The sequence below is a fragment of the Acaromyces ingoldii genome (genome assembly GCF_003144295.1).
Source record: "Acaromyces ingoldii strain MCA 4198 unplaced genomic scaffold FA10scaffold_4, whole genome shotgun sequence".
In the NCBI taxonomy this organism is placed as follows: domain Eukaryota; kingdom Fungi; phylum Basidiomycota; class Exobasidiomycetes; order Exobasidiales; family Cryptobasidiaceae; genus Acaromyces; species Acaromyces ingoldii.
In genome coordinates this window covers 897,277-922,368 of record NW_020290250.1, presented here as the reverse complement: position 1 = coordinate 922,368, position 25,092 = coordinate 897,277, and the positions used below count along the sequence as shown (strand labels likewise).

The 25,092-nt window shown below is 56.8% G+C and overlaps 10 protein-coding genes across 10 annotated transcripts; 5 read left to right on the top strand and 5 right to left on the bottom strand.

The window, feature by feature from the left end:
• Positions 1 to 182: 182 nt before the first annotated feature.
• Positions 183 to 3,431, bottom strand: FA10DRAFT_287139 (hypothetical protein; the record flags this gene model as incomplete). The annotated part of the gene is made up of 3 exons (XM_025524124.1): positions 183 to 1,144; positions 1,208 to 1,673; positions 1,731 to 3,431. The coding sequence occupies 3 exons, from the start codon at positions 3,429 to 3,431 to the stop codon at positions 183 to 185; spliced, it is 3,129 nt and encodes a 1,042-aa protein (XP_025376449.1).
• A 929-nt stretch (positions 3,432 to 4,360) lies between these two features.
• Positions 4,361 to 8,089, top strand: FA10DRAFT_287138 (hypothetical protein; the record flags this gene model as incomplete). Its single annotated transcript, XM_025524123.1, has 8 exons — positions 4,361 to 4,537; positions 4,608 to 4,699; positions 4,758 to 4,832; positions 4,903 to 5,243; positions 5,310 to 5,389; positions 5,464 to 7,789; positions 7,844 to 7,992; positions 8,057 to 8,089. The coding sequence occupies 8 exons, from the start codon at positions 4,361 to 4,363 to the stop codon at positions 8,087 to 8,089; spliced, it is 3,273 nt and encodes a 1,090-aa protein (XP_025376448.1).
• Positions 8,023 to 9,790, bottom strand: FA10DRAFT_295097 (Dehydroquinate synthase-like protein; the record flags this gene model as incomplete). The annotated part of the gene is made up of 3 exons (XM_025524459.1): positions 8,023 to 8,753; positions 8,827 to 9,475; positions 9,544 to 9,790. The coding sequence occupies 3 exons, from the start codon at positions 9,788 to 9,790 to the stop codon at positions 8,222 to 8,224; spliced, it is 1,428 nt and encodes a 475-aa protein (XP_025376447.1). The 3' UTR covers positions 8,023 to 8,221.
• Positions 9,791 to 10,480: 690 nt separating this feature from the next.
• Positions 10,481 to 12,515, top strand: FA10DRAFT_267820 (hypothetical protein). Its single transcript, XM_025522069.1, has 4 exons — positions 10,481 to 10,993; positions 11,067 to 11,319; positions 11,379 to 11,744; positions 11,801 to 12,515. Exons 1-4 carry the CDS (start codon positions 10,716 to 10,718, stop codon positions 12,392 to 12,394), a joined length of 1,491 nt encoding a protein of 496 aa, XP_025376446.1. The 5' UTR covers positions 10,481 to 10,715; the 3' UTR covers positions 12,395 to 12,515.
• A 368-nt stretch (positions 12,516 to 12,883) lies between these two features.
• On the top strand, positions 12,884 to 14,073 carry FA10DRAFT_139136 (hypothetical protein). The gene is made up of 3 exons (XM_025518026.1): positions 12,884 to 13,401; positions 13,478 to 13,723; positions 13,806 to 14,073. The coding sequence occupies exons 1-3, from the start codon at positions 13,095 to 13,097 to the stop codon at positions 13,991 to 13,993; spliced, it is 741 nt and encodes a 246-aa protein (XP_025376445.1). The 5' UTR covers positions 12,884 to 13,094; the 3' UTR covers positions 13,994 to 14,073.
• A 158-nt stretch (positions 14,074 to 14,231) lies between these two features.
• FA10DRAFT_231588 (COQ7 protein) lies at positions 14,232 to 14,992 on the bottom strand (the record flags this gene model as incomplete). The annotated part of the gene is made up of 2 exons (XM_025518861.1): positions 14,232 to 14,439; positions 14,511 to 14,992. 2 exons carry the CDS (start codon positions 14,990 to 14,992, stop codon positions 14,232 to 14,234), a joined length of 690 nt encoding a protein of 229 aa, XP_025376444.1.
• Positions 14,993 to 15,163: 171 nt separating this feature from the next.
• Positions 15,164 to 16,835, top strand: FA10DRAFT_302607 (hypothetical protein). Its single transcript, XM_025525147.1, has 2 exons — positions 15,164 to 15,598; positions 15,679 to 16,835. The coding sequence occupies exons 1-2, from the start codon at positions 15,288 to 15,290 to the stop codon at positions 16,673 to 16,675; spliced, it is 1,308 nt and encodes a 435-aa protein (XP_025376443.1). The 5' UTR covers positions 15,164 to 15,287; the 3' UTR covers positions 16,676 to 16,835.
• FA10DRAFT_267816 (hypothetical protein) lies at positions 16,818 to 20,679 on the bottom strand. The gene has a single exon (XM_025522068.1). It carries the CDS (start codon positions 20,182 to 20,184, stop codon positions 16,837 to 16,839), a length of 3,348 nt encoding a protein of 1,115 aa, XP_025376442.1. The 5' UTR covers positions 20,185 to 20,679; the 3' UTR covers positions 16,818 to 16,836.
• A 1,244-nt stretch (positions 20,680 to 21,923) lies between these two features.
• FA10DRAFT_302605 (alpha/beta-hydrolase) lies at positions 21,924 to 23,751 on the bottom strand (the record flags this gene model as incomplete). The annotated part of the gene is made up of 2 exons (XM_025525146.1): positions 21,924 to 23,125; positions 23,196 to 23,751. 2 exons carry the CDS (start codon positions 23,749 to 23,751, stop codon positions 21,924 to 21,926), a joined length of 1,758 nt encoding a protein of 585 aa, XP_025376441.1.
• Positions 23,752 to 23,827: 76 nt separating this feature from the next.
• Positions 23,828 to 24,111, top strand: FA10DRAFT_267815 (hypothetical protein). The gene has a single exon (XM_025522067.1). The coding sequence runs from the start codon at positions 23,856 to 23,858 to the stop codon at positions 24,021 to 24,023; it is 168 nt and encodes a 55-aa protein (XP_025376440.1). The 5' UTR covers positions 23,828 to 23,855; the 3' UTR covers positions 24,024 to 24,111.
• Positions 24,112 to 25,092: the final 981 nt, after the last annotated feature.

Sequence of the window (25,092 nt, the reverse complement as noted above, 5' to 3'; positions counted from 1 at the left end):
AAAGCGTTTCAAGGCTGAAAGACACCTGACAACATCACACTTGAGGAGACAGTCAGCGAGCGCTGCTCTGATGGCATGGCACGAGATGAGAATAACTAGCAGAGACAAATACAGCCTTGTACGCAGTCATCGTAAAAGTCCATCTAGGGAGAAGCAAAAGAGAGGGAGGGAAGCACGCTTACTTATCGGATCGCGCGCCTGGCATCGGAACGCTGCTTTGCCTGCTTGATCCAAAGCCGAACTCTGATGATGATGAGGACGGGAATAGAGACGACAACGGCGACGACTCCTCCAAACCAATGGTACGCGTTTGTCATCTTCAAGTTCTTTGGCACCGTGACGTTCATGCCCCAGATTGCACTGAAGCACACACATGCCAGCAATGTCACTGTAACGGAAGCCAGGACGACGAGAATCTCGTCGGTGCTCTGCTTGACCCGTCGGTTGTTGATACGGATGCTGGAGAGGTACGAGATGTGGATGTCGCTGAGCCGCGCGTCGCCATTGGAGAGGTGCGTCATGAGCGTCACGATGTGGTCGTGGACATCGCCCATGTATATGGACATCTCGATCCTGGACAGCCCGGGTGCGCCGGTTCGAAGCTCGACCAGACGTTTGCGCAAACCTCGAACGCTGTCGTTCTTTGGTGCCAAGAGGCGAGAGAGACCAGTCACGATCTTGCGAACGTCGGTAATTCGACGCAACATCTCACTCTGACCTTGGGCTGATCCTGAAAGAAAGGCTCGCACACGTGCTCGTCGGCGATTGAGCCGAAAGAGACGTTGAATGACACTCCTCGGCTCCTGAGGCAGCTCGTCGAGATCGAGGCGACGGACATGAAAACGCTCTACGACCCACGACGATGGCAGCGTTGTTGCCAGCTTCTTTGGGATAGAGAGGCTGGGGAGAGCTCGGAGGACGATGCGCGTGGTGTTTATGTGACCGTAGGTCATTGGGAGGTTGTTATCCTTGTCCAGAGGCTGGCAAGAAACAGCGACCATTCGTCTGGCAAGAACCTCGCGCTTTGTCAGGGGCAGCGGCTCGCTCGTCATCTGCTCAAGCTCCTCGACTTCGGCTTCGAGAAAGGCAAGGAGCGGAAAAAACGCATCGACGATTGAGTCGAAGAGCCCATGGGCGATCCAGTCTGCCACGAGAGCCGGTCAGTCAAGTGACACCCTTGTTTAATGTATCGCAAGGTGGTGCTCACCAGATGTCAGCTCGACGGGCTGTGTCAAGTCGACGAGTCGGCTACGAACACGATCGGTGTGCTTGGACACATCTTCGAAGTGGAAGGAGATGACGCCGTGGGAAAAGACGATGAGATAGAGATTTTTTGCTCCCACACTGACGCCTTCGAGTCCCTCTTTGCCGCCCACACCCTCAACAATCTCGACACGCGGGCGCCGTCCAGATTTAAAGGGCAGCTTACTTTCTCCGTCGGGGTCGCCAAGGTCGTCCATCTCCATCTGTGGGCCCGACTGACCGTCTTTTGCATCTGTAGCCTCAAAGACAGCGGGGTTCGACCCTTGTTCCGACGAGGTATAGCGAAAGTACGATTCATCGATGGCCCGCACGACGACGAAATAATAACCGAGGCTTTCGAATACCTCGACCTTCTCGCGCGTATCCTGTTGCAGGACGTCCTCTACGGTGAGAGGATGAAGGGGAAACATCTGGCTGGAGACATCAGCATTTTGACAATCGAGGGCTGCTTCAGGGACATTTCCTACCTTGCTCAGCTCTGCCATGTCGCGATATGTGGGACAATTGACGTCGAGCCACCAAGCAGCATGGCCATGATCGACGGCCGCACCTGAAGGCGACGGGCCACCCTGCCCGCTTTCGACTCTGGTTCCGCTCGTAGAAGAATGCTTGGCCTCGTCCTCTCCCTCGGCGATCGCGCCAAGATCGAGGTGTGGTGCCATCGAGCTCATCATTTGACCAGCTCGCCCGCTGATAGGGTTGATGATGAAACCTCTGGCGAAATCTGTCGCCATCCGAAGGTGCGGTGTCAAAGGCACATCTGACATGTGCCAGCCCGTTCGAGCCTCGTCGTCGTCGGATTTGCTTGCTGACTTGATCTGATTAGACGATCCCGCCTTTGTCTCTCCAATAGGAGGTAAATCCAGTGCAGGAGGTGGCAACGCCAGGTCACCATCCTCAAGGTCGATTCCATAGTCGTCGTTGGCGTCCAGATCTGCCCCCTCGTCTGCTCCCTCATCTGCTTCGCCGTCTTTGCCATTAATGTCACTTGCATCGTGACCGAGCTTGCGGTGTCTCTCTGAGAGGCCAATATCCCCCTCCGCACCCTCAACCTGACGTCGATATCTCCGCAAAGCGTGTAGACGATCTTTGACAGCAAGAAAGGATGATGTTTGGAGAACTTTGCCGTTGTCGGCGATCATCTTGTGATGACCCTTGTCACTTGAATTCCTGACCTCGACGCGTTGCGCAGTCATTCCCCTCGAATTCATGGCCGGTCTCGATGGTTTTCCAACGACATCAGGAAGCGAGACGGGTGTGAAGAGGGTAAATTCGGTCACACCGCCCGCTTGGGCCCTTGCCAGCTTCGCCTTTCGCCTTGCCTTCTTGCTCGGCCGCGGCGGCAGTCTTCCCTGACGAATCAGCTCTTTCTCCTGTGCTTTCATCCTTTGGCGTGCTCGCCGCTGCCGTTTTCTCTTTGCTCCTCCCTTTAACTGGAAAGCTCCACCAAACGGCGCGGGCGTGCGCGGCAAGGCAGGTGTGCGGGGCTTGTGAGACCCTTCTTGGTCTGCGTGACTGGCAATGGACGGGGATCGAAAGGGTAGCTGAGCGGGCTCATCCTCGGAGAACCTTGAGCTCCTCCGTCTCAAAGCGCTTCCTCCGGTACGGCTTCGCGAGAACATTCGGAAATTGCCCGTTGAAGACGACGACGAGGAGGAACTGCCACTGCTGTCGCCATCGCTTTCGCTGTCATCACTTGATGAAGATGTGCTGGAGCCACTGCTGGAATCGCCAAAGAAAGCACGGAGCCTGGCCATGGTCAGACGTCCAGACGCCGAGCTGCTTGAGGAGGAGCTACTTGAAGACGAATCGCCATCCGAGGACGAGCTCGAAGAGTCGGCGCTGCTGGCCTTGCTGCTACCTCCTGCCGACCTAGCAGAAGACGAAGATCTGAGCTTTCGAGACACTCTCCTCGCTCTCCGTGTCTGGCGCACATAGTCATCGAGACTACGGTAGTAGTCTCCTACTTCAAAGTTGGGCGGCAGGTCCTTTTTCCGAAACCTCTTCTGTTCTGGTGCGAAATGGAGCTTTGGCTCTCCTTTCGCCCTCGTTTTGCGTCCTTCAGCGGCTCGATTGAGGGCGTCTGCAGTCGTCGCAGTCGGTGGTGGTGGTTCGGGTGGTGCTTGGAAAGACGATCGTCGAGCTTCATCGCGATCTATCTCTACCATGACATCCGAGTCTTGGCTCCTTCGCTCGCCAGCGCGGGAGCTGGACGTCTTCTTTGATCGTCTCTTTCCGCTCTTTGACAGCTTTATTTCCTCGGTGTCACCCCTGCTTCTTGAAGGGCGCAGCCAGCCTGGCCAAAGGCTCGAGCCGAAGGCTACAGAGCGAGCGGAGGTGCTCGTACCACTCCCACCCGGGCCATGCTTCGTTCGTCGGCCTGATCTTCCCGCAAGCACTCTTGCTGTTAAGGCGGGCGATGAAGATGGGCCAGAGTTTGACGGGTCGATTGGTCCGTCAACTACATTGCTCCTCTCCAGCGAGGTGGATGGCAATACAAACGGAATTGCCTCTGGACCCAAGTGAACGGGCTCTGGCTTGACGACATTGGCGCCCTCGACGGCTTCTTTCGTTCGCGCTTCCCCTTGCTGAAGCGGATGCTCGATCACGCCAAGTCCTTCTCTCTCGCCCTCGTGACGATCCATCGGCAGCCCGCACCCGCCGACGGAGAAGACAATTAAAAGAAGAATTTGGCGGTGCTTAACGAGGCGTGATTGACAGTTGCGTCGAGCTTCCTACAGGTCTCTAGAACGGCCCCAATGGTTCGCGCTGCGCATTGTCTCTCTTCTCCTCGTCTTTTGCGGATCGGCACTCTTCCTCATCGCCACCATGGCAATGAGTATTCGCTATCGTCTTCAGCACACCTACTTTATCCCAAAAATTCCGTCCTTGGGTCCGAGGTCGAGGCTCGCGCCTCCTGTCGAAACGCATCGCGCCAACGGAGGTCAATAATTGTTCACGTGGCCAATGCATCTAATGGCAACAGTGGTGTCGCGGTAGGCAATATTGACGTGCATCGAGCGATTGACGACGATAGACAACGAGATCGCAAAAACTTCTTTCATCCCAACGAAATAAGGACGCGCGGCGAGAGGCAATGCCTTCGGATCGTCGGGAAAGGTCCGGCTCGGCGGGCTCAGGCCGGAGCAACCACTCCAGGGCCAGCTCTTCGATGGGTCTGGACGGCGGAGAGGCAGGCCGAAAGATGGCGGCCGAAGACGAGCTGATCCGATCCGAGCTTCAAGAGACCAACGCTTTTTGCAATGCCTTCTGGGTGAGCCTGTCCAACCCTTCTCAAAAGGCTTCCAGAGTAGATCACTCAATTCTGTATCCCATTTCAACAGGGCTTCAACGACACAGGCTTCCCCGTCGTCCAGAGCCGCATGAAGGGCTCAGCTCGGGTCGTTGATGATCTCCGTGCCCTGTACAAAGAGAGGTGAGCTGCACGCTGTCCGTGTAACTGGTACGAGTGCTGATTCTACGAACGCCGACAGAGCTGAAATCGAGGCAGACTACGCCAAGAGGCTATCCAAGCTGGCCAAGCAAAACTTGGGCAAAGACGAGACAGGGTGAGCAAAGACCCCCATTCCATTCGCTCAAAGCTCAGCCCTGACGATAGTCACCACATTGCAACTCCAGTTCGATGCGTGCAGCAATTGATGTTGTACGGATGGAGATTGAGACGACTGCTCGCACTCACTCAGACCTGGGTAGTCTGATTAGAAAAGATCTCGAAGGGCAACTCAGCGAGTTCTCGAACAAGGTGCAGGCGCAGCGCAAGAATGCGGTCGCACAGATCGAGAAGCTGTACAAGCAGAAGCAGACACAGGAGTCGTACGTGGCAAAGTCGAGAGAAAAGTACGAACAAGATTGCATCAAGATCAACGGCTACACAGCTCAAAGCAGCTTGGTGCAAGGCAGAGATCTTGAAAAGGTCAACAGCAAACTCGATAAAGCTCAGGCGACCGTCTCGGGAAATGGTGATTGTGCTTTGTCTCTTGTGTGAAATCCCGGCATGCCAAGCTGATGCCTTGCCTTTGCTGCAGACAAAGACTACCAGAACTTTGTGCGGGCTCTCAAGGACACGACACATCGGTGGAACACGGAGTGGAAGGCCTATCTTGATGTGCGTGCGCGCTGGTCTCGAAAAGAACAAGACCATGAAGAAGGTGCTGACACATTGAACATATGCCTGTCCAGCAATGCCAAGACGTCGAAGAAGAGCGGCTGGACTTCCTCAAGGGCAACTTGTGGAATTATGCCAACGCTATCTCGGCCGTCTGTGTCGCCGACGATGAGGGCTGCGAGAGAGTACGCGTGGCCTTGGAGTCTTGCGAAGCGCCAAAGGATATCCTCCAGTTCATACAACGCTCGGGCACGGGCGCTGCTATTCCAGACCCCCCGGAATACATCAATTACGGCAAGGGTCAACCGCCGCCCGCTAGACCTTCATATCGCATGGCAAATTTTCACCGTTCAACCACGAGGCCGCAAAATTTCATGCCGCAAGGTCCACCGCCGTCCTCGCAGGCTCCTGCAGCGCCGCAAGGCCAACAGGGGGCAGAAATGGCTAGGAGCGCTTCAGCTGGTCCTATTGGCGAAGAAATGTCGCGATCAAGAAAAAGTTCTTCTGGTAGCCAGTTCCCGCCTCGTCAACCTCCCACTCAACCCGATGGTGGCGACGACCCTTCTTCCGCAACGAGTCTGGGCACTGTGCCTTTGCAGCCTTTCCGTCCCCCACTCGGCGCAGTGGGTTTGCCCAGTATGATTCAGCAACCAAGTGATGAAGCACCTAAAGCAGCAACCGAAAACATGGTGCCTCAGGGAGAGCCAGGCGGTGCGAAGGACGCTGCGAAGATGGATAAGAGGATGTCGGCGCGCAATTTCCTTGCGCGAACCCCCTCGATGACTGCCCAGTCTCGGGCCGGACCCGACACCCGCTACCAGCAGCAGGGAGGAGAGTCGGAAACTGGAGAGCAAGGTGCAGATGATGTGGACCCTATCGCCAAGGCGCTCGCCGAGCTTCGAGCTCGGCCCAGCCCAAGAAGCCCGGCTGTCATGAGCCCAGTGGGCGGAGCCCCTCCGCCGATTCAGAAGAGCCCACGGGCACCGCTCAACAACCTCGGAGGGCCCGCAGGGCCGGACGGACAACATGGGTCCACGACTTTCTCGACACAGCACCCTCAAGGGCGACCTCGTTCCCCCTCGGCTGCCTTTATGCAAGCGCCCGAGAGAGCATCCTCTCCCATGCCTGTTGAAGAGGTCCTGGACCAATACGGCCAGTCTTTCCCCGGTGAGCGTCGGTCGCTCTCACGGCAGAATTCGACGGCATCGCACCGCACTAGTCAAGACCTCCGTCCAAAGAGCCCTGCGCCTTCATCTGATCGACCGGCTCCAAGTGGCTTTGCTGGCGTGGGTGCGACAGGGAGGAGCCCGAGCCCTCAGCCACTTGCTTCGAGTGGCTTTGCCGGCGTCGGTGCTCGAGGCAGCAGCCCTAGCCCTCAGGCAGGTAGCCGTCCGCCGGTGCGGACTCCCACTTCGCCTCGTAAGCAGAACGCAACAAGCCAACAGAGTTTGGCACGACCGACAACACCTCTGGGCATTTCTCTCGATGCCAGCGGCTCAGTCACCCACGACGAGATGGCTGATCACTTTCGAAGATCTGGTAGCGTGGGCCCTGGTCAGCAGGGCCAGCAGCGGTCAGGTTCTACGGTCAACCCGCCTCTCCCACACCAACAACAGCAGTCGCATGCTGGCTATGCAAACCACCAGTCGCAGTCATCCATGACCAGCCAATACACTGCAGTCCCTCCACAACACCATCAGCCGCATCAACAATATCAACAACAGCAGCTCCAGCTCCAGCATCAGCACCACCAACAGCCAGCCTACACGCACCCTGACCCGGCCCCGCCACAACATCAGTCGTCATTCAACACCGATTCCGGAGCACCCCGCAGTCATGCTCATGCTGGGCCTCAGTACAGCTATGGTGGCCATCCGCAAAATGCTGCTCCGTTCCACAGCCAGTCCCCTGCTCCTCAGCATCAGCACGTGCAGCAGCAGGCTCCCCCACAGGCGGTCTACGGCCACCATCAATCACCCTCGCAGGCTGCACAATCTGCTTATGGATTCAGCCCACAGTATCCGCAAGGCGCTCCACCCCGGGTCCAGGAAACGCCTGCGCCGTATCAGTACCAGCAATCACAAACTCTGCCGGGTCCGTCACCATCGACACCAGCTCCTATGGGTCAGTATCAGCACCATCAAGCACCGCAGATGCATCCCCAGCAACCGCAGCAACCGCAGCAACCGCAGCAACAGCAACCGCAACCGCCGCCGCCGCAACAACAGCCACCGATGCAGGCCCAGACGCTTCCATCCCAGCAGCAGCAAGTGCCGCAGTGGGGCAGTCAGCCTTATGGAGGCGCGCCCACACCCGCTCCGCAACAGATGGCCGCACAGCAACAGCCGGCGCCACCCACTGGTCAATTCAGCGACGCTGGCAAGCCAATTCTCTTCTACGGTGAGTACTGCCATTCCAGGAATACCCGAGTATCCCGTTGATCATGTTTCGCAGTCAAAGCGCTGTATGACTACCAGGCCACGCTGGATGAGGAGTTCAACTTCACCGCTGGCGATGTCATTGCCGTGTGGGAGACGAATCCCGATGGGTGGTGGCAGGGTGAGCTCCTCGATGATGCGAGACGAAGGCCAGGCTCGAACACCGTGAGTGCCACTTGTGAACATCTCGGTTTCAAGAGGCTGACAAGGCTTTTTTGACGTCGGGCAGTTCCCGAGCAACTTTGTATCACTGCTCAACTAATGGCTGTGGTGGGTCAAAAAAGCCCGAAGATTGCGTTTTGTCTGCATCGCCCTTATCAAACGCAGCAAACAGAAATCGGATTATATTTCATTAAATTTCTTGAGGCAAGGTCCTGGGGTACCCCACTTTTGCTCAAGCTGCTACAGCCTTTGCGGCTGGAGCACTTCCAGGCGTCCAAATTTCCTTTGGCGCAGGAGTGAGTTTGCTGCTGCTGCTGCCGTTGCTATTGGCAGTGGCAGCGGCCTCCTTCTCCCTTTTGAGGGCCTCTGGGTCGGCGCCGAGATCGCCCGCGTCGGCGTATGCGTCCTGACCAGCACCCTTTGTCTCGGGATAGCGAGATTGGACGTAGCCCTTGTGCTTCGCGAGGATGTCCCTAAACTCAATGTCGGAGATGTCATTGGCGAACATGCACTTCCCATATGGGCCAGCCAGGACGAAGCGCTGCTTGCCGTCACGCGTCTTTGTAATTGCTTCGATGGAGCGGAAAAGCAGGCCTTCGTCCAGATCAGTGTGGTCAACCGTCAGACCGACGTTCTGCGCTAGGTCAAACCATTCATCGCGTTCGTGATCCGTGAGGAGACCACGGCTGTGCGACATGATGATGGTGTACGACATGTCGATGGTGATGGCGTGGCCGTGCCGCAGCGGAGGAAAGGGTGCTAGCCTTGTGGTAAAGCGCCCTTGGTCAGCACAGCAGCTTGAGTGAAGCGAGGGGACTCTCGAGGACAAAGACTCACTCAAGAGTGGGCGAGATGCCGTGCCCACTGGCAATGACCCTGTCGAGGCCAATTTCATGGAGGTTCCCGCTCTCGAGTTGCAACATCTTGAGAATCGCCCTCCTGCAGATTTCGTCTGCGGCCTGCTTGAGCTCGGCATTGCCTCCTTCTTCAAGCTTCCTTCCAAAGCCCGTCTTGACAAGTTGGGGTCCATATTTGACGAGGAGATCCCATGTCGGCTTTTCGGCGCAGTGAGAAATCTTCATGATTTCAGCAAAGCCGTTGCGCGTCTGTCCCTGGGGTAGCGTCTTGAGAAAGTCAAAGTCGAGAAAGGTGTGTAGGGGTGCGTGGTAGGCTCCCAGCCGGTTCTTGAGCTTTGAACCATTGGCGCCGTGATGGTTGATACCGACCTTGATGGAGATGGCAGCGTCGATGAGTGCAATTAGCGTCGTCCCAACGCGAATATAGTTAGTAGACCGACGATACGATGCGCAAGCGTATCCAACTACGTCGCTGGCCAGACCACCTCCGACAACGAGGACCGGCTCCTTGCGGATGAGACCAAAATTATCCATGGCGTCGACGAAATCGAGCATCGTCGTCATGTTCTTGTTGAGCTCGCCGCCCTTGAAGACGTGTAGCGTGGGCTTGATGCCGTGAGCGGCGAAGTCTGTCTCATTGATTGTATGTCAGTGCCCAATTCAGAAATCAGCGATTGAAGAAGAGGACAAGACTCACACGATCGAATTGCCTTGCCGTACAGCGCATCCAGATTCTCGTCGAGAATGCAAAGGACCCGCCCCCACGACTTGTAGTACGAGGCAAGATCGTTTTTCTTCTCGTCGAAGACATTGTCTACGAAACTGTACGTGTACTTGAGCTCCTCGGAACCTTCGACAGCGTAGCCCGGACCCGTGCTGTTGGGCGTCGATGGCAGCTCGCGGACGTTGCCGCTCATGTCCGAAGAGGGTGGGAGTACTGACATGCTGTTGAATAGCTCTTCGATGGGAGCCGAAGTGGGCGGGAAAGAGAAGAAAATGAGGGCATTTCTGAGGAGCAAGAAGAAAGGGCAATCCTATATAGGGTCGGTAGCCGGAGCAAACAAGGGTCCCCACTCCATCAAGCACCCGTCTCGATGCTGACCTGAGCATACATCTCGAGAGACCCTACTTGCCCCTCCGTGCAAGTACTCTGACCGCTGCCCGAAGAAATAAGCCATGCATCAATTGACCGGCAGATGAAAACGAAGATCATGTAGGGTACGTGTGCAGACTGGGCGAGCCATCATACCGCACACAGGAGCGCACTGGCTGACGTGATTGTACTGGAGAACTGTCGATGCAGGCCAATCAACAGCAGCAGAGCAGAGCGGAATAGGGATTGTAGAGTTCAACACACTATTAGTGTAGCTGATCGCAGTAGTTGTAGCAGCAGTGATAGTAATGTCTGACTGTCTGACCAAGCAAAGTTGAGTGTCAACCGTCTGCCAAGGTACTAACAGGCTTGACATGCAAGGAAGAGCGGGTGTTCATTCAATACTCTTGTTGGAAGCCCACAAAGGTGAGGCGGGAAGGGAAAATATTAAGATGGTCCGTGCGACGATATTTCAGACCCTGATCGAGAGCTTAGCAAAGCCAGCACGAATTTAGGGTTTGTAAGAAGGCCCTGCTTGCCTCATCATCATCGTTTGGTTAGTCGCCCGTAGCACTCCACCGATGGAATGTCAAAGCCAATGGGGTAACAAGACTACCACTATTTGCTTTGCGCACGCAATGACCGTGCACAAGCAATGACGATCTGTGCGGGAGCGGAAAAAATGGGGAGCTTTTGATCCTGGAGGTTCTATAGGAACGTGGCTCATTCTACTTCCTTTCGTCCCCCCTCTTTCGCAATCGAAGATCTCCTTGGCCATGTCGCCGCCCGTGACTTCGACGCAGGGTGTCCTGTCGACGAGCCTGCTTCTGTGCCTTTGCCTGCTGACCGCACCTTTGTCGGCGATCGCCGTGGCGTTGGCGACCTTGCGTACCACTTTGAAAGAAAGGGAGGCGGAGGAGAACAGAAGTCTCATCGGTGACCAGCGCGGGAGGAGGACGGCCCTCGTCAATGGCGGCCGAATGCAGAAGTCGCTCTTCGTAGCCCGCGCCCTTTCCAAGCGTGGTTTCCGAGTAGTGCTCGTCGAAGAGCGAGGGTGAGTTGGCGTGTCTGCCCACCATGGCCGCAATGCGGCTCCTCGGAGTTGTGTGTCTGACGCTCCCTTGCAGTTGGGGCGAGGCCTGCTCTGCCCGCTTTTCCAATGCCGTCTCCACCTTCAGGACGGTGCCTAGCGGTGGAGGTCGGTCGTACGTTACCGCGCTCGTGCAAGTGGCCCTCGAAGAAGACATCTGCCTTTTTGTCCCCTGCAGCGGTGCAGGCACGACGGTCGAGGACGCTCAGGCGGGCGAAAGGATGCGCAGAGAGCTGGGTGTCCTTGCCATCATACAGGACACCGAATTGGTGCAGACGCTGCATGAAAAAGTAGATGGGTCTCTTTCGTCTTATGTAGATGAGCAGGGCTGAAGTTTGTGAACACGCAGGATTTGTTCATCGCCCTTGCAAGGCGACTCGGTTTCGACACGCCTGCTTCGACGCTTGTGCGTTCACCCGAAGAAGCAATTGAGCTCCTCAGACAACCGGGCCAACTACCGATGCTCCTCAAGGCCGCAAACGTCCTCGACGATGTCGGGCGATCCGACATGACAACCTATCCGCTCTGCGATGCATCTGGAAAAGTCGATTGGGACCTCACGGAGAAGAAGCTGAGGACAGGCCTATTCATTCCTTTGACGGAAAAAAGCCCGTACGTTGCACAGGAATTCATCGGCGGGGAGGGCGCCTCGGAGTGGTGCACGCACGCAACCGTCATCGAGGGAAAGATTCGCGCCTTCGTTTGTTGCCCCAGTGTGAGTGAGAAGTGATCGGGGCGACGATTGGCATTCTCAATCTGACACCTGTACAGAACGACATGCTCATGACCTACGTCGACATGACCGAGAGTCCTATCGGTCGAAGAGCGCTCCGGTGGACACAAGACTTCATCGAAAAGCTCGACTCATTCAAGCCGACGGGACACTTTTCTTTCGACTTCATTCACCAGCCCGAGACTGACCGTCTTGTAGTGCTCGAGTGTAACCCACGGGTGCATACGGCAATATGCCTCCTTTCGGACTTGGCTGACGAGCTGGGGAGCATCCTTGGCGCCATTGATGCAAATGCCGACATGATCATACCTGCTCAGAACGTCGCCACGATAAGCTGGATCGGCCACGATGCTGTTGCGCGGCTGGCACCCTCCTTCCTTACCGCAAAATTACGCCACCTGATTCACCCGCTATGGATCTGCTCTTCCTCCCTATCATCCCCTCCTCTGTCCCAGCTCATCCATCAACCTGGCCGAGTCGATGCTGCTTGGGATTGGTCAGACCCCTTTCCCTTTTTCGCACTCTACCACATTCAATGGCCTCACCTCCTCTTACGACAGCTCCTCATTCGACAAAGGGCATGGTCTAGGATCAACCTCAGCACAGCGAGAATCTTTGAGGCTTCGTCCTGAAGATATTTGGCTTCAACGCAAATAGATACTCGATCATCTCCTGTCTTTGTACATCAGAAGTACTCAAACCCTGACTCTCACACGCGCTTCACCATATCAATCTCATAGAGAACGTGCAGGAGAGTCGCTCGAGCAGAGCAAAGGTTACATTACAGATATTTGCGAAGCACGAGCCAAACTAGAAGCACTGGTCAGGCCGAACACTGTTCCTGGCTGGCTCTGGTCGCGACGGGCCCAAAAATCGTCTCAGGGTGTGAAAGCAAATAAATCACACTAAAGCTCGGAAATTGGGCGGAGACGGATCACAGATTGCTTCTTTGGCTTCGGAACTACGCTTGCAGCCTACACTAAGCTTGTCAATTGCATGATCTAGAAAGCTTTCAGAAAAGTCCTTCGAGTCAATAAAGGAAGTGGGGAGCGCATGTTTCCCCACTGCAAAGGTCAGCTCACGAGCACTGGCGTCAAAAGGTTAAGCGTTGCATCGGCATCAATTCCTTCCGTGCTCACGAAGCAATTCTCTTCTTTCTTGGAGGTGTGTGGGGGCAGACTGACAATCATATGAAGGCGTCGATCTTCTCTTCTTCTCTTCCTTCACCACTCCCTCCCTTATTTTCCCATCATCTCCTCGGTCTTTTCCAGCCCGCGTCTTTTCCTCTCTCCCCACCTGTCTCTTTTCCTTTCTCCACCTCCGCCAGACAACATGTACGGCAACACCTTGACCCTCGTCCTCGCCGCCGTTGGAATGGCGCGCGCCATGCCCATGCCCCAGGCAACACCTGCACCTTCCGTCAAGCCTGCTGGCCCCCCTGGCATCCGGCCTGAATTTGCAATCACCGATGGCAAGATCTCGGCCGGCCTGTCCATCGGCTATGTCGGTCTGATGAATGGGCCGGGCAATTCGGAATCAGGTCTCTTGAGCCTCGGTGGAGACTTGAACACGGCCAACTTGATCGAAGGCGGCATCGAGGAGGCCGACACCGAGTCCATCGAGGGACCCCTTTTCACGCGTGAGCTAGCCAGCAAGCAGTCGCGAGGTTTGTACGTGTACGTGAGAGAGATTGAGCCTGCGCCTACTTTATACAGTCGTCGATGGTGGTATCGGCAACGGACCGGTCGATGTTTCGGGGACTATTAACCCCACCGGCGTTGCAGTCTCCGGTTTGGTCGGAGCCGTGACCGGAGCGTTCCTCGGACAGCCATACACCGTCATTGGTGGTTTTCATACCATCGGCGGCTCTCTCGGTCCCGCTGGCCCGGAGGGCACCGCTGTCCCGTACGGTGAAGCCGACTACGGGTCCATTGCTGGGGCAAGTGGCTCCATTGATGGAGGTGAGTGATGAAAAGCGACAATGATGCAAATTTGCAATGACGAGAACCTGACCAAGGGGGGTCCATCCATTTCCCCGATAAGGTGCTGGTGCTACCCACATCGGGGGCTATGCCAGCGGTGCTGGTCACCTGGGCCAGGCCACGGCTCGGGGAAGCGCTTCGCTGGCTTTGCTACCAACGCCCACTGCCGGAGTAGCGGGTGTTGGGGAGCTTCCCTTTGCTAACTTCACCGCCATCAGCATTAATCTTCCTCCGCGGTCCATTGCTTGAAAAAGACGAAAGGCCAGGTGGTCGTCTGTCGCCAGCGTAAAAGTTTTCCTTGCTTGAGCCTTTCCTTGCTCCTTTTAATTTGGTAACCTTCTTTCCTTGTCCATTCCAACCCATGCGAGCCTAGCCGAAAGCGGAGATCAATTCCTCCTGCTCGCTTTCGATGTCGAAATGCCCACACTCGTTGTTCCTTCCCGAAAGACGAGTGCTTTGTTGCCCTGCGACAAGGACAGGACGAAGCTTAGAGGCGCTTGGCAATCTGGATGGCACCCTTGCAGCCAAAGCCAATGATGGCACTGAGGAGCGCATGTGCTGGCGCTTGCTGGGCGTCATGCTCGACTGCCGTATCAAGGTGTTCGAGCTCGTCATCTCGGAACTCTACAATGACGCGCGAAAGGAGCTTTAGTGAAGGGTGCGCCTCCTCCATACGCGAGAGATGTTGCAGTTGACTGCTCGCACCCCGTCAGCGTCTAGCCACCAAAAAAAGGGATCTGAAGCGATAGCCCGAGAGACGACTTACTCGTCATAGTGCTCTCCAATGACAGTCTCGACGGCTTCGGTGCAGGCCATAGCTGCTTCCTTTCCAAGAAGTGCCGTAGCACTCCCTAAGACGCTGCCTGCTGCGCCCCAGACAGGCATCAAGAAGCTGGGTCGGGTCCGGTGCTGATCGAGAAGTCTTTTGGCCACCGCAAGGTGCTTTTTTTCCGTCTCCCACATCTCTTCACACATCTTGGCCGTCTTAGCATCGCCCATTATGGATGAAAACACGCGTGCCTGTGCGGCATAGATGGTGTTGGCCGCCACTTCCCCCGCGTGGTCCACTCGCAGCATGGACTCGAGCCGGCGGCGATCGATCGGATTCAACTCCTCGGCCGTCTTGCTCGTTGAGACATCCTGAGATGTTGGCGCAGTGTATGCGGCCGAAGCGAGCGTCGAATTGAAACGCAACGAGGACACATCCCGCAACCTGGAAGGCCTGGCCGACGAGGCCAGTCTGACCATACGCAGCACCATCGTTGTGCTGATCATATGAAGCCCGTCGCTCTCGTAAGCCCTAGAACGACCTCTCCACCAGAAATCTTTTTCGTGCGCTGCACGTGAGCTTTCTTCCAGCGCACGGACCTGCTCACACCTTCGGAGCGGTCGTGTCGGACGGACTGACTGACTGAGCGACTTTGTTGAGCGGCCGCGTCGAGAACAGCTCGCGGCACTCTTGCCCTCTGTCCCCCTCCCTCACTTATACGGCTCGGACCCAGGACAGCTATAGGCGTGTCGCGTGATTCTTCGGCATGCCACCATGCCATCCTATGCGGATCAGATGGCAGAATCGCACGCAGCCTTACGTCGCCGAAGCGGTCCCGTACGTCTGACGATCTCGCGTGGACGCCCTTACTTAGATGGGCGTGGAGAGGTGTGGTACGGCGACCACTGGGAGGAGGAAGAGGTCATGGACACCGACGAGATGATGTCCCTGACTGAGCAGCAGCAATTCATCAGTACTACTTTGCGGTCGACGTCACCGATAGCCGGCACCCCCTCGGGATCTTCTCTGGCAAAGGTGCTCTCGGGTCTCTCCGTGGGCGCGAGTGTGCTCCTTGTCATCGATACGTGAGTTCATCGCCGAGTTCTTCCACTCTCGACACCGCGAGACCACAACACGCAGCTGACACCGTGTCCCGTCCACACAGAAATACGCTCATTTCGTGTCTCAATCTGCTCGGAGCGCTTTTCGACGAGCTCTTCCACCTCAACCTCACCGCGCTCGAGACAAGCCAAGCGCAGGCTCCCTTGACGATCCTTATTCCCAATGTCGTCGTTGAGGAACTGGACGGGCTCAAGCATCTCCATCGGGAAACTACGCTCAGACGGTCCGCTGCTTCGAGGCAAAGAATGTCTCATTCCGTGGGCGCACTGGCGAGAAAGGCAAACAAATGGATGCTTATGGCTCTCCAAACTCAGAAGCGCACAACATGCGCATCGCCCATCGCGCCCCGCGACCGAATCGCCGTACCGGAACACTCCTGGGCTCTGCACGTCGAAAATAAGAGCCACGCGCTGGCAGTACAGCAGCAGGCCGGGACGGACCACGCTCTTGAACTCTCGGCGGACCAGCAAATCATCTTGCTCTGCCGACATCTCAACCGCATCAGCGGCAGTCCAGCATGTCTCTGCACGAGTGACGCAAACGCCCGGCTTTCTGCGGAAGCCGAATCCATTTCGACCTTTGACCTTGATGATCTCGACCTCACTGGAATTAACATCAACGGTGACAATGACGGCGAAGAGCGACGCGGTTGGCATGCCTTGGCTCGCGACCTCATCGACCAGTGGAAGGCCCAGATGGGCCTCATCGGCAATGGCGGCGGCAGCGGCGGCGATGATGATGACAAATTCAACGACCCAATGACAGACGACCCGCACCCAACGGCTTCGATGGCAGCTTCTGACCAGACGCGGTTCGACAGCGCACACGCGGCTGATACTGGCTTGACAACATCGACGACTATGCTGACCCTCTCCTCGCCCTCTCGACATCGACTCCCGGCTTCAGCGAATGGACCAGCACGCCCTTCGCCGATGTCAGCGCGTCGCCTCGCTCAACGCATCACCCCAGACGACTACCCCGACGACACAGACCGGACGACGGGCTCCAGCTTCTGGGCTCCCGAGCGACAGATCCGATGAGACTTTCTCCCCGTCAATTACCCAATTAATCTACAATAATCACCGCCCAGATCTTGGCTCAAAAGGAGAGAGACTGACGATGTAACATTACAACAATCCATGCCACTCGATCCAAACCTAATTAGACTAACATTAGAATTGACACTCTCTTATACAATGCTCTATCTGGGCTCTTTGGAGGAAGAAGAAGCAGGAGCTTGCTGCTGCCTCGACCGCTTCTTGGCCTCGATCCTGCAGTCTCGCCCGCAGAACACCTCACCAGTCCTCGTGATGCTGCCATTAATGACGAGCTTGCCACAGACGGAGCATTTGCTTGCCGTCTTGAGGCCCGAACGGGCTTCCGCCCTCGCCAGAGCCGGATCGAGGGTGTTGATACTGTTCTTGCTCCGACTTGACCCAGACGGCGAAAGGGGTGGATGAGCACTGGCATGGGCGCCAGCAACGGGTGAGGACGTGCCGGAGTGTTCGTGCTCGTGCGCCCGCTTAGTGGCCCCCGCGTGGCTCGTGCTCGAGGCGGCAGGCTCGGCCGTTGTGGGATCAATGCTGGCGAATGCTCTTTGGCTTTGCTTGGACAGGGGACCGGCGCGTCGAGCGTCGTCCATCGACTTGCGAACACGTGGCTCCTCCTCCTCCTCCTCCTTCTCCTCCTCTTCTTGCTGTTCAGAGGCAAGTCCTTGCCCAAGAGTTGCCTTGCTACGCGGAGCCAGCGGCGAAGAAGGCATGCTCTTCGTTCCCTCCTCGTCTGGCTTGGAGACGGGAAGGGCAGACGCTGTCATCGTAAGTCGGGGGGGAATGGCGGCTCGGTTCTTGCCAGAGGCATTGCCTCCCAGCTTGCGGAGAGAGCCGAGAGCGCTGAGCTTGTTGGAGGACGATGATTGGGCCGATGGCTGCTGGTGATCAACGGGAGAGATCGGAGAAGCTTCCACGCTGGCCTGAATGGGCATGGCGAAGACAGACAGAGGTCTTGGCATGGCGGCACCGTAGATGGGCGATCGAAGTCCCGAAGAAGTCTGACGGTGCTGCGTCGTCGAGAAGGCAGAGAGGCTCCGCAGCGATGCATTACTGTTGCGACGAGGGTGCATGACGGGGCGTTGCAATGCTTGCTGCTGCTGAGCACCATATGCGCCCTTCTGATTAGCATAGGGATTTGACGAGGCATTGGCTGCCCGATAGCCGGGGCTGTCTGCAATCATCTTTTCGAGGGTTTCGGTGAGCAAGGGCGCAGCGGGACCGTCTCTCGAAGCGATGCTCGAGGTGCTCGTCTTGCGGAGTCGGCGCAGACTATCCGCGGCCCCACCTAGACGAATCTCGTAGCCTCCAATGTTTTGTACGCTTCCGTGACTCGCAAGGGTACCCTGAGCGTACGGCTCGCGTTCGCGCTCCCACGCCATTGACTCGGCGATCGATGGAGCGGTAGAGAGCATCGAGGCAATGGTGCTGATAGAGGCATTCGAGTCGGAGCGGTAGCGTCTGGCGGCCTGCCTCTGTAGCGAGGCGTTGATGTCATAGTCATACGTCGTCGCACCCTCGGTCGTTACGACGTCGGCAGCGGCGGCAGAGGGTGCGCCATAGAGCGACGTCACCCTCTTTCTCGGTGCAGTAGCTGCGCCCTTCCTCGCCGCCGAGGTCGAGTTTGATGCGCCCCACAAGCTGCTCGCCACACTGTCTGTCCGCGAGATGCCTTGTACTCCTTCGTCGTTCGAGATAGCTACCACGTCCGTCTGCGTACGCGTGAGCGGCGCAGGACGGCTGTGTGAGGAGGGAGGACTGTCGCCAGCATCGTCATCGCCGGCGGGTGCATACAAGAGCGAGGGCGAGTCGGACATGATGCTCGAAGGCCTTCGAGCGCGATGCAAGCCACCGGCTCGAAAGGACACCGGCTCCGCTTCAACGGGCCGAGCACTGATGCCCCCTTCTTGGAGACTGTTGGCTCGAAAGCCTCTCTGTCGCGGGAAGAGGAGCCTGGCGCCGTGCACGTGCGCATCTGCAATGCCAATTGACGGCGACGTTGACGTGGTATGGGCAGCATTGAGGAGCGCAGGCATACGCATCGCTTGAGCCTCATTGCTTGCTTTCACCTCTTTCGACTGCAGATCTTCGACGGACCGACGCTGACGAAGCTTGGCTCGCTTCGAGGGTGATTGCAGCTGCCCCGTCGTATTCGAAGCAGGCTTGACAGAGTGACTCTCGGTGACGGGCACACTGGCTTCGACGAGGCTCGCTTGTAGCGTCTCGGCCAGCTTGTCCAGCTCACTGCCAGGCGCATCTTGAGTCTGACCAAGCGAGTCACGGAAAAGTATGCCTGCCTCGGCCACTTCGCCTAGACCACCTTGCTCGGGGTCCAGGACAATATCGCCACCTTGGAGAGCCTCTGCGAAGCGAGACCAGGCGATTCGGGCCCGATCGATGGAAGAGGTCTCTTGTTCGTCGTCTTGACTCCGGAGCGCAGGAGCAGCCTGTCTCGTGGCCACCAGAGCCTCGATTAGGGCAATGTGTGTCCTCGCTCGCAGCCGAGCCACGGCGGCTGGGTCCGTTTCGTCGTCATCGGGGCCTCGGCTTGCGCCATCATCGACGTCCTGGCTGGGCAACAACACCAGCTGCTGATCCAACCAGGCCATGGAGAGGCAAAGAGCCGCCCAGAGCACGTTCGGCCGTCCGTCGTCAGCAGCAGCAGCAGCCGAACCGACCACGGGCACGTCGACGCTCTCGGTCCCGGTTGCATTGGCCTGCCTCGATCTCAGAAGCCGAGCAAAGAGGCTCACGATCTGAGCAGGCTGCTCCCACGAGTTCTCCAGGTCCTTTCCCCGTCTTGCTCTCGCCTCGGACCTGCTCTCCAGCAGCCTGGCTGCTTCGAGCGCCCATGCAATGCCAAGAAGCGGGTCTCGATGGACGAGGACGACGACGGGCTGGTTGCCCTTGGTGACGCCCTTTGTATAGAGGCTGCCGAGCGACAGGCAGGCCGAGATAGATCCGAGCTGGCCAGCCCTCGTCAGAAGAAGGACGGCGAGGGCGTACGAGTTGTTGAGGATGGCCGTCTTTGCCTCCCACTTGAGCCGGCCCGTGTCGGTGGCCCTGGCGATGCGACCCTCGAAGAGCTCCTGTGCCTTGAGCCGCTCCTCAGCGTAGCCTCTGAGGCTGCCATGCTTTGCTCCGTGGGGTGCCTTGGAACGTGCGGTTTGTGCGACGGCAGCAGTCGCCGCGTTGGCCTTTGCCTTTGATGGCGTGGGCAAGCCCCTCTTGGTGCTTCCGATGAAGAGATTCTCGAGCCTCGAAGATGAGGCAGGCTCTGTACGGCTCGACGACACCAGCTTCCTGGCAGACCCGCCTGCCACTGCAGTCTTGGAGGAGAAAGAGGCAGAGGAGACAAGGGCAGCTCGGAGGCTGTTGCTGGCGCTGGCAGTGTTGCCCGAGTCGTGAGAGCGGCGATCTGCCTCCATGCTTCCTTCGCCCTCGCCCTCAGGAATGCCTCGAAGGAGCGTCGCCGCAGCCGCCGCCGTCGTCGTCGCCATTGTGCTCGACGATGGCATGCCTGAACCGGCCAGGCCGAGGCCACGCTCATAGCTCAGATCACGGTACCGTCCGGCGAGGTAATGGTAATGGACCTGCACACTGGCAGGCGCAGTCGTTGCATGGGACCACGCTCCCGCCCTCTGGGTTCGCTTGCCCCCATCTCCTCGTGTTGCGGGACCCGAGAACGACGAGGAAGACGAGGAAGCTGGGAGACCACTGCCCTCCACGTCTGCAAGGGGCGCTGGAGCCGACAGAGACGATAAGGACGACGATGACGACGACGGCACTTGGGGCACATGAGGCGACGTCAACGTCGGCGATGGCCTCGTAAGAAACATGGTCGTCGTCGCAGACCTCCAAGAAGGCGGGTGGACACGCGAGGGGGCGGGTTGGTGAATAGGAGCGGAGAAGCAGTCATCTCTTGGAACAAGCGCACGCCCACTATGAACGAGCGCACGCACCTCTCTCAATCGCACAGGCAGCCTAAAAAGCCAGAAAAAGCCTGAAAGCAGCCAGGCAGAGAGCCAAGCCGCGACAAGTTTAAATTTTCTTTCACTTTTCTTTCGTCTTGGACTTTCGTGCAAGATAGACAAAGACACGCTCTCGTCGGGATGATGATATTCAGGTCAGTGCAAGAATCGTGCAACTACGTCTATGCAGGACAGTGAGGTACAGTACTGTGCAGAACCTTTATTGAGCCTAGCCACCCACCTACTTGCTAGTTAATCTAAGTGCACTTCACTACGACTCTACAGCTAGTGTAGTGTAACGCAGTAACACATTTTGTTGTTTTCAGCACCACACAATCTCATCCAGTCTCCGATACAGAGGCGCAAGACGATGGCGAGAAGCAGTATATTAATAGTACTACTGTGCGGATAGAAGAGAAGAAACATTCCGGTGTACTCTTTCGTTCCGACTTCGCATAAATGAGGTGTGGCAGCGTGCATGCCTGCTCAGGTTCTGAGAGCCACACTACAACCCAATCTATATCAGTAGTATCGGAATTGTGTAGTAGTAGCAGTAGTACACCATCTGTAGAGCACTACCTCTCTGAATTTGATATTTCGCCTCCGAATTCGTGAAGTGGTGGTGTCAGGGCTTCCACCTCCGTCACACGACCTCGCCCAAACTTTGACTTGCCTCAGACTCCGTACTTCCGGTTCCTAGCAGATCCGCCTCCCCTGTCTGACCCCTGCATCCTGATTTACAACCCCACGCAGCACCACTCCCGCTTCTACTACACTACCTAGTACTAGCTACACTAGCACTACTACTACACTAGCTCTGCTACAGTGCGTACTGCTAGCTACTACTTTAGTGTACATGCTACTACTACTGTTACAGCCTTTGCTACTTCCGATCCAACTACCACACTTGCAAAGTTCGTACGCGCTCGTTGTCTCGATTTAGCATGCTTGGACTGCCTCGGCCTCCGAGTTTTGTTGAGGAAAGAGTCTCAGCACACTGTATTACTACAAACACAGGATGCGGTCGGGGAATTTCTAGCAGAATTTTGCCCGCCTTGTACCCCACTGAAACGGGTCTTCCACGACAACCGAATGGGCAAAACATGATGATCAGCAACATCTTCCACACGAGCTTCGACGGCCCGTCTACCGGCGTGGTGAGCCTCAGGCGCCTTTCGCTAGATTTCGCTAAGTCATCAAATGATTCCGTGTCCGTTCGTTAGAATTGTGCAAGTAGTGTACAAGAATGCGTTGAGAAAAGCTACAGTCTAGATCCAGCCCCCGAGTATGGTGAAGAGCTGGCTGAGGAGGTTCTTCACGCCATTGTCGAGGCCGCAAGAGAGGCGCTGCGGCGTCTGCCACTGGACCGTGCCGGAATTATTGACAGAAATCGCAGCGACGGTCTGGGAGAGTGGATTGGGGTCGTACCTAGGCCAGCTTACCTGCGAAGGCAGACCGTTGACGGGATCTTTGGCAAAGCTGGTCCAGGCCTTCATGAAAAAGGCAACTGTGGCAATCTCTTCTTTGGGTACGTCGACAGTCGTCGGTCCCTTGTAGACGCCCGTTGCCAAACCGACAGGTGTTGGGCCCGCAGAACCCCAGACCATTTCGATCTCGCTGCCGTGGTAGGTAGCGAGCTCTGGATGCCCCGAATTGACATCGTCCCAATTGCCATAGTAGACTGCGCGGAACGTGGGCACGCCCGCGCTCACTCTCAGCGCTGCTGAGTCTGCTGCGGGACACTGGAACACGAGCGGGGTGATGAGAGCACCGCTGATCCCCGTGGCAATGGTCGAGTTGGCTACGAGGCCAAATATTGTGCCCTCATCTGCATTGTTGGAGATGAGCATTGGGACCTTTGCGAACGTGCCCTTCTGCGCGCGTACTTCGAAGTCGCTGAACCAGGTCTTTCCATCGGGCGTGGGAGCGAAATTCTGGCCGGTAGAATCTATCGCTGCGACAAGGTCGCCAAAGGCTTTGGACTGCATGCAGATCAGCTGAGCGTCGTCGCCCGCCGTGCCGCATCCCACCTTGCTGGCCACTTGATTCCAGCTGGAGAGACTTGACGAAGGCGCCGGAAAGTCGTTGCCCGAGATGAAGGCACTCAGACCCTGAACGGCTCCAGATTCGATGATGAGGCCCGTGACCCCAGAGCCGTCAGACGAAGGAAGCCCGTCCTGGCCACTATGAGAAAAGGCCCAAGCATCGGCGGAGCTTCCCCCTGCGCTCTGACCCCACAGCGTGATTCTCTGTCCATCACCTCCAAAGGCTCCGATGTTGTCTCGCACCCAGTCAATTGCGAAATCGCGATCCAAGAGGCCCAGGTTGATACCCTTTGCGTCACTTTGTAGCTGCGGGTTCCGTGGAAAGCCGAAGATGTTGATGCGGTAGTTGACCGTGACGACTATGACGTCGTCATGGTTGCGTACCACCTCGTTGCCATCAGTAAGAGGGTTATTTGTGCCTCCCCCTGCACAGCGTCCTTTTGTCAGCTGGCTGTCCTCGTACCCTACGGGTGTCGCAAGCTGCTCTACACTCACATGTAAAGGAACCGCCGTAGAGGAACAACATGACGGGCGCGCCAGCTCCGTTGTCCGTGTTGCTCCGCACATTTTTCCCCACCCACACATTTGCGCTCAGGCAATCTTCGCCCTGATTCAGAGGCACGACAATCCCTGCAAAACCTCCCGCCATCTTGGAACCGCTGGTGAGGTACTGCGGACACGTGAGACCGTACTTTGTCGCATCCTGAGGCGCGTCTGCATCCTGAACGTCCCTCTCTGTCGGCGCCTTGAAACGGTTTGCGCCACCAGTGTCCGCCGCATAAGGCACGCCGAGCCAGTGGTAGACCCCAGATGTCGCATTGTAGGCGCCTGCAAACGTGCCAGTTGACGTTTTGACGGTCAGCAGTGGATCGTCCGCGGCCGCAACATTGGCAATGATCTCATCGAGACTATTGCCAATCGTCGCATTGGCATCTCGTATCCGAAATGGGACGTCGTCTAAAGAGAGACGAGGGGCTGGGAGAGGATAAGCGAACGTCGGGATGTACCAAGCGCAGGTGATGAGGAGAATCAAGAAAGAGAACGTCGCCATTTCTTGTCAAGAGGCCCGGTCCTGCCCCTGGGTCTTCTTCAGAATCGAGCTGCCTTTTTATGATGATGACAGGAGATCGCGAAGAGAGCACCAGACGGATCAAGATGTCCTGCTCGCAGGGCTCCTCGGCATATAGAGAAGAGGATCCCATTTGTGCTCCGACCCCTCTCGCACATGCTTCAACTTCTCGCAGCAAACCTTGTGCTTCAGCACTGCATGACGAAAGAATTCAAAGGGCGCTGTGCACTCCCTTGTTCCTTCGCCGCGCTTGAGCGAACGAAGAGAATACTCGAGCTCGAGCAAAGAAGGAGCGCGACACAACGACGAACACGAATCCGGGCACGAATGCACTGAACCAGGTACCGGCTTCAGGCAGCTAAGCCAAAATCCGAGCTACGGATGAACTAATCAATCTTCCGATCTGCACGGGGCCTTAAAAAAGTTCAGGGGAGAGACTATATCGATATCGCATGGTCAACTCCTTTCGCCCGTCACCCGTGTCCTCCTTTGCAGCACAAGGCTGTTCTCGGCCTGTTCGGAGGTTCTGAGGATGCTCAGGAGCTCCTCGTCCGGCAACGGGAAGACGAACGCGTCTGTCGCCACTCGAATCCGACGACGCGTGAGAATTCGTTCCTGGCTCTACCCGCGAGGGGATATCGTTATGTCAGTAGTCTCCCACTAAATAGATCAGAGCGCACTCGCTCTCTGAACAAGAAGCAAGGAGGTTGTGTCCAGTCATGATTCTGATGTGGTACCGTCCAATACATGCAAAGTTCAGACCGCGTAATCTATGGGAACGTGACTGGTTGACAGGCAGCTCTTGTGCGCTGCTTCGGTTCCATTGTTCGGCTTTCTGTCGGTAGCCACTGTATCGCCTTTTTCGATTGCCCTAATGCGCCCGTATCTCGATGCATGAAAGAATAAATGGACAGGGTGCAGGATCATCCGATGAGTAGCATGATCCGCCGAGACGGATGGAGGGTGGCTCGCGACAGGCTTTGGTGAATACGTCACAGCACTTCGAAGAAGCTGGCCTCGGCGCACAGCCTACTTTATCTTTCTACGATGTTGCGACAATGGTTCGTAAAGAGGCATCGCTCTCTGACGTTCCCATTCACGAGCCTCACGGAGAGACAGAATATGTCGAGCTCGACGCCGGTGCCCCTGTCCGCAACGTGCTCGAGCTATATGAGGGCTTCAAATACCGTCTAGAAGCGTTTTCTTGACGATAATGAGGAGCATTCATTGGCGGAAGCACGGCAGAGAGGAAGGTCCTAAAGGGAGAACAAATACGAGGAAGATTTGTGAGCGATTGAGGGTCTTACATCAAGCCGGAGATCA

What these genes read in the sequence shown, in the direction of transcription:
- FA10DRAFT_267820 (XM_025522069.1), top strand. Translation starts at nt 10,716, where the DNA reads ATGTCGCCGCCCGTGACTTCGACGCAGGGTGTCCTGTCGACGAGCCTG. An exon ending in TGCAGACGCTGCATGAAAAA is followed by an intron (nt 11,320 to 11,378) that starts GTAGATGGGTCT and finishes GTGAACACGCAG; the next exon opens with GATTTGTTCATCGCCCTTGC. An exon ending in CCTTCGTTTGTTGCCCCAGT is followed by an intron (nt 11,745 to 11,800) that starts GTGAGTGAGAAG and finishes ACACCTGTACAG; the next exon opens with AACGACATGCTCATGACCTA.
- FA10DRAFT_139136 (XM_025518026.1), top strand. Translation starts at nt 13,095, where the DNA reads ATGTACGGCAACACCTTGACCCTCGTCCTCGCCGCCGTTGGAATGGCG. An exon ending in CGAGGGACCCCTTTTCACGC is followed by an intron (nt 13,402 to 13,477) that starts GTGAGCTAGCCA and finishes TACTTTATACAG; the next exon opens with TCGTCGATGGTGGTATCGGC. An exon ending in AAGTGGCTCCATTGATGGAG is followed by an intron (nt 13,724 to 13,805) that starts GTGAGTGATGAA and finishes TTCCCCGATAAG; the next exon opens with GTGCTGGTGCTACCCACATC.
- FA10DRAFT_302607 (XM_025525147.1), top strand. Translation starts at nt 15,288, where the DNA reads ATGCCATCCTATGCGGATCAGATGGCAGAATCGCACGCAGCCTTACGT. An exon ending in GTGCTCCTTGTCATCGATAC is followed by an intron (nt 15,599 to 15,678) that starts GTGAGTTCATCG and finishes CCGTCCACACAG; the next exon opens with AAATACGCTCATTTCGTGTC.
- FA10DRAFT_267816 (XM_025522068.1), bottom strand. Translation starts at nt 20,184, where the DNA reads ATGGCGACGACGACGGCGGCGGCTGCGGCGACGCTCCTTCGAGGCATT.
- FA10DRAFT_267815 (XM_025522067.1), top strand. Translation starts at nt 23,856, where the DNA reads ATGTCCTGCTCGCAGGGCTCCTCGGCATATAGAGAAGAGGATCCCATT.